Consider the following 5,404-nt stretch of genomic DNA (forward strand, 5'->3'; position numbering starts at 1 on the left):
GGCGGCAGCAGTCGCTGCTGTGCTGCGGTTGGGAGGGGGCTGCTTGTGTGGCTGCGTGGCCTGCTGGCTGTGGGCGCTGGGGAGCTGGCCTGAGGGACGCCTGGGGCTGAGGGAGCGGCGGTGCTCGTGTAACGGGTGTGAGAGAACTTGCCTGTGAGGGAACGGCTCTAAGTACCAGAGGAGGTGTCTCCTGCTCCCAGGGATTTCCGTAGCCCAGAGGTGGGCTGCAGGTACTGAAGTTGCAGGACTACCGCAAGCAGACCGATTTATTTTTTTTCAGCTCCACAAATGGCAGTATTTCATTTTGTTGGCTGCTTTGATTTGGTGCGTCCTTGTCAAAAAGACTGGCTCCATCTGTTCAGTAGTAGTTTCCTTTTGAAATATCTCTTAAGGTGTTTTGCCAGGAGAATCCCAGTTTGGTTGCACTGGCAAGTGGTGATGGAGAAATTTAGAAACGTTGGTCAAACTGATGGTGCATGAGTGCTGGAAGATTCACTCTGTGTTAGCAAGTATTAGTAACTATGCAGCATGAGCTTAGGTACTTTCACATTGTCTATTTCAAACAGGTTTGATACTGAACGAGAACGTTGACCTTTACAGACTGCTTTTATAGCTTCAGCACAACTTCCCCTAGCTGTAGTGGCCATAAATAGTTTACTTGGTTTGGATATACGTCCGAATGCTTCATTTTCTTGCAGAATTTTTGTCCTCTGAGCACAAGATCAGGGTAGGAATTCAGTACTTTTGTTTATATAAATAATTCTCTTTTTGTCTTGGAAACTGTTTTCTGACAGCTATGAAATTTCTGTTGGTTTTTGATTTTGACCATACAATCATAGATGAAAATAGTGATACCTGGATTGTGAAATGTGCTCCTGAGAAAAAACTTCCTAATGGATTAAGAAACTCCTACCGACCAGGACACTGGACAGAATATATGGGCAGAGTCTTTGTCTACTTGGGAGACAATGGCGTCAAAGAAGAGGAGATGAAAAGAACTATGACAACAATTCCTTTCACTGCGGGAATGGTAGATCTTCTGGGTTTTATTGGCGAGAACAAAGAGTTGTTTGACTGCATAATTGTTTCAGATTCTAATACAGTATTTATTGACTGGATTTTGAAAGCTGCTGACCTCCATAAGGTGTTTGATGAAGTGTTTACAAACCCTGCAGCATTCAGCAGTACTGGCTATCTTACTGTACAGAACTTCCATGCTCACCATTGTGCAAAGTGCCCTAAAAACCTTTGCAAAAGGAAAGTTTTAAAAGAATTTCTAGAAAAACAGTCAGAGCGAGGAGTAAGTTATACACAAATTGTATATATAGGTGATGGTGGGAATGACTTATGTCCAGTAATGTTTTTGAAGAAGGATGATATTGCTATGCCCAGGCAGGGGTATACCTTGGAGAAAAAGATTTCTCGGCTGGCCCAAGATCTCAGTCCTGTAGAGTGTTCTGTTCTGGTTTGGTCATCTGCTACTGAAATTATGTCTTACCTGAAAGTGCTTATAAAGAAATAATTCAAATGATAAAAGAAAACTAATGTATTTTATCTTCCTGGGAGAGAAAAACTGCATGTGTATAAAAGCGTAAAATTGGGTTGTTATCTGAACTTATGTTTTTTAAACACAATATAAAACTGTTTATGTTCAATCTTGGCAATAGTGGGAAAGTGAAGTTAAAATGGCTTTCTAGCATAGTACACATTCCAACATAAGTGGAGAAGTGGGGTTGCAAGAGGAATTGCCATTATTCTTAGTCTTATCCCTCCCCCCCAAGCCTTTACCGACTACATAACTGACCTTTTCTGTTCCACGCGCTTAGGGGAAGGAGTAGGATTAGCGCACAAAAGAATGAAATTCTTTACTTACAAAACATTAGGTGCAAGGAGCATGGAACTGTTGGCTTTTATACTTCTTTGATCAGGATAAATGGTTAATTTTGTATATTATTTGGTATGCTTGTAATCTTGTTTGATCTGAAGATGCATTTATATTTTCAATGTACTAAATATTTTACCAAACCAAATTACTTTTTAATAGTTTGTATTATCTTGTATTGTAAAGACAATAAAAGTTACTGTCACTGACAAAAGCAACACACCTGATTTGTGCAATGTATTCTGCTGGCCTGTGTGTCATCGGGCACCTGTTCTTGTAAGGGCCTGGAGAGAGTGAACACAAGTGTAGGTGTCAGCCTTTGGATAACACCTTCATTTATTTTGTCAGTCAGACCTCTTCTCTTCTGGAGAGCAGTAAGGATGTTGCTGTTCTGTATAAAGAAAAGTCATTCTCCCATTCTCCTGACTACCGCCCTGACAGTATGCTGCTGCCACTCCGTACAGAGCTAACGCTGGTTTGATCTTCCATGCTGACAGCTCCGAGTCAGCCAGGTGCTTTTTTCTTGCTGTGTTTCTGCTGCAATGCACAGGCCCACAGAATGGTGCATATGTATACATGTTTACACTGATTTTACCTGTTCACTCTTGTCCACATCTATAGTATAATCCAGTCTTACAGGCTGGAAGGGAACATCTATGTCCATTTTAACTTTTTAACAGAATTGTTCTGTCTTTAAATAGTTTAAGGAATTGTTTGTGAACATGCAGTCTTTTCTCTTTACCACTCAGAGTGAGCTGAGCCCCAAGAGTTGGGCTATGCATATAGAGAGATTAAAAATAAGTCTCATTAAAGTTAAATAATGTATTTTCATGCCAAATGTTTTCCTTCTTATAGTCCCATGAAAGGTCCAAAATGATGATGTAGTCTGCTATTGAACTGATGTCTGTTTTAGCTTAAGTGCCTTAATAACAGAGAAATTAGTCCAACTTTTGCAGCGCTTCGGTTGCAGATGTCTGAGATGTAGCTTAGCAGCCTGCGATTGCTGTAGCCGTCTTCCTTTGTTTTCTGTGCAGCATTGTTCTCATTTTCTTACCAACATTTGATGTTGTCACTACCTTCTTTTTCTCAGTTGAAGATTTTTAGGAGTGGTCTTGCCTGTTTTCAGGCTGACAGTGTATATATATTAAGATTTCCTTTGATTACTTCCTTGTAAATGGTCCTGCTTTTAGCCCTTTACCTATTTTAATGAAATGTAGAAGGTTGCTTTGAACAGTCTGTTGTCTAAGATGTCCAGAATAATATACTTGAGTTCTCAGGAGCATTGCTTTAATGATGGATATTTGATAGGTGCCTGAGATGTTTGTATTAGAGATCTTACCGTATTGTCTTGTGCAAGGGCATGAAGACAGCATCTGAAGAACTGGTGGGTCTCAAGTTGTGACAGGTTTAAGTTGTCTGATTTGCAGCTCATACAAAAGAATGGTAATGGCTGTTGCATAGTACAATTTTGTATAGTTACTTTTTTTTTTTGTTGTGTGTCTCCGTCATTCTAGATATGCTGCTTAATGTTCCAGATTCTGTGCCGGTCTCTTCTGTGCTTTTCAGAACTTAGCTGTGAGACAGCTTGCTTTCAGTTTGTCCACAGATCTCAGTTACTGCTTACTTAAAACCAACCAAACAAAAACTAGTATATGAATAATTATTCAGCTTTTTCTTCCACTTATATTAACTATTGTTCTTTTAGCATTAAGGAACCTACCTTGTAGTTTGCTGTGAGAGTGAGAAATTGAGAAATTTATGTTCATACTCAAAAAGGGGTGGTTTTTGTGGTTTTGATGAAAGTACTGAAGCAGGAGTTGAGATTAAGCAAAGTACTGTGAAATATTAGCAATTATGATCTAATCACTTCAAGTAGAGGGTAGAGCTGATGCTATTTGCTAGACAAAGTGCGTGTTGGAGACAGAAGAAATTTTTCAATTCCAGTACGTAGGCCATCAACCTACTAATATGAGGTCTTGGGGTTTTTTTTCTTCTTAATAAGAGTGAACTTTTCTGAAGCACCACAATTACCAAATTTTTCCACATTTGGGTATAAGGGAGGGGAGATGAGTATCTCCAAAGGGTGAAGCTGGTTTAAGCTGGTAACCCAGCCGAAAGAGAAAGGGAGAAGCTCCTTGAAGGGATGCATGTTCAGTACTGGGTGCTGCTGACCTCCAGGCTTGCTGGCAGTTTAAGTCAACATGCTCCCTGGGAGGGAGATGACTTAGGTAAAGATGTTATGAAAATAAATGCATAATGGAAGGTGTATGTGCATATGGGAAATTTTCTATATGGTAACATCACTATTGTACACCAGCTGCTATGAAGAGTACTTGGCCTTAGTATTATGTGCTAGTAGGATGGCCAAGACCTGGGAAAAGTTCCTGCTTGTCCATAGGAAGCTGACGAAATGGAAAGTGCAAAACCACAGCAAAACAAAGCTGTTGGCATGGGGATGTATAAACAGACTCAGGGCCATACAAGGGAATGCTCTAGAGAAAGAAATGGAGTGAGTAACGTAGCTGAGGGACCGGCTCGGGTCAGAGACGCAGGGCTGCTGCTAATTCCTGGGTTATACCACAGAACTCTGATTTCCTGGGCTAACAGTGCATCAAGAGTGGTTGAAAAACTGAAGATGTGTGAAGGGTTTGCTGGTTTTTGTTCGGATCAGCTTACTTATGCCTCGTGTTACTATGTAAAGGCCAAGGGCAAGTTTGAGTCCTGTTGCACGGTTAGCATCTGAGGAAGGATGGTAGAGGGGTATGTCCATATACACTTTCCAGTTCAGATTCCTTCTTTGGTTCGTGCTAAAGAATCTGTGTAGAGCAGGAACTGTCCTTTTAGGTATTGCTGGCACTTAGCGAATAATAACAAATATCCACCTCGTTTTGGTAGGAGAAACTGCTGCCAGTCCTTTCAATCCAGGAGAGCTCTGGCAGGGCAAGGGGAGTCTGGCTGCTGGATCCAAAGGATTCAAACCCTGCTGCAGGTGAAGGAGGGAGCACAGCTGCTTAAACCCAGAGGATGCTGTGCTTCAAATACTTTTAAAGGTCTCCATTGCAGAAAATGTTTTGCCAGCAGAGAAGAAAAAGACTTCTTAAATTGTGACCCACATTTTCAGAAGTGGTAAAAGCCAATATAACCACCTTCCTGAATAATTTGCTTATAGTTGGAGTCTGTTTGTCAGCATAGTTTGTGACCGTCCTTTGCGCCCTACTGGGTTCAGGTGTTTGAGGAGAGCTCTGGCCACTCCCTCTCGAATCCCGTCCTTCTGTAATGGGGGAATCCCCGGAGCGTGCTGCCTTTCTCCGCATCGCTCCTCCGAGCGCCTGGGAGAGCGGGGCGCCCCTGCGAGAGGCGGCTTCAGGTCGCCGTTAGCGGCAGTCAGAGGCCCCCTTGCTTTGTTGTGTGGCGGAGTGCCACCAAGCTGGTGACGCTCCCCAGGCGCCTGCTTCTGTCCCTAATACGGCCGGGCCTTGTGTCATCATCGCAGTCAGCCTTTTAACCCCCCGCCCCCGGGGC

General features: G+C 42.3%; 2 protein-coding genes across 4 annotated transcripts in view; both read left to right on the top strand.

Annotated features, from left to right (window-relative positions):
• PHOSPHO2 (phosphatase, orphan 2) overlaps positions 1–2,090 on the top strand; it is an 11,150-nt gene extending 9,060 nt beyond the window's left edge. For 2 of the 3 annotated variants that reach the window (XM_009278560.2, XM_019471901.1), the window contains exon 3: positions 795–2,090. In XM_009278560.2, coding sequence (XP_009276835.2) covers positions 795–1,522 — 728 coding nt within the window. In that variant the 3' untranslated portion in view covers positions 1,523–2,090. Of the gene's footprint in view, positions 1–566; positions 728–794 lie in introns of all 3 variants that reach the window. The other variant, XR_002086174.1, reaches the window with a different exon arrangement.
• A 2,202-nt stretch (positions 2,091–4,292) lies between these two features.
• The window catches only part of LOC103898394 (kelch-like protein 23), a 6,890-nt gene continuing 5,778 nt past the window's right edge, over positions 4,293–5,404 (top strand). The window contains exon 1 of the mRNA XM_009278666.2: positions 4,293–4,613. Within this exon, the coding sequence (XP_009276941.1) occupies positions 4,293–4,613 (321 nt within the window). The remainder of the gene's footprint in view (positions 4,614–5,404) is intronic.

The sequence above is a fragment of the Aptenodytes forsteri genome, unplaced genomic scaffold, assembly GCF_000699145.1.
Source record: "Aptenodytes forsteri isolate BGI_AS27 unplaced genomic scaffold, ASM69914v1 Scaffold257, whole genome shotgun sequence".
Lineage (NCBI taxonomy): Eukaryota > Metazoa > Chordata > Aves > Sphenisciformes > Spheniscidae > Aptenodytes > Aptenodytes forsteri.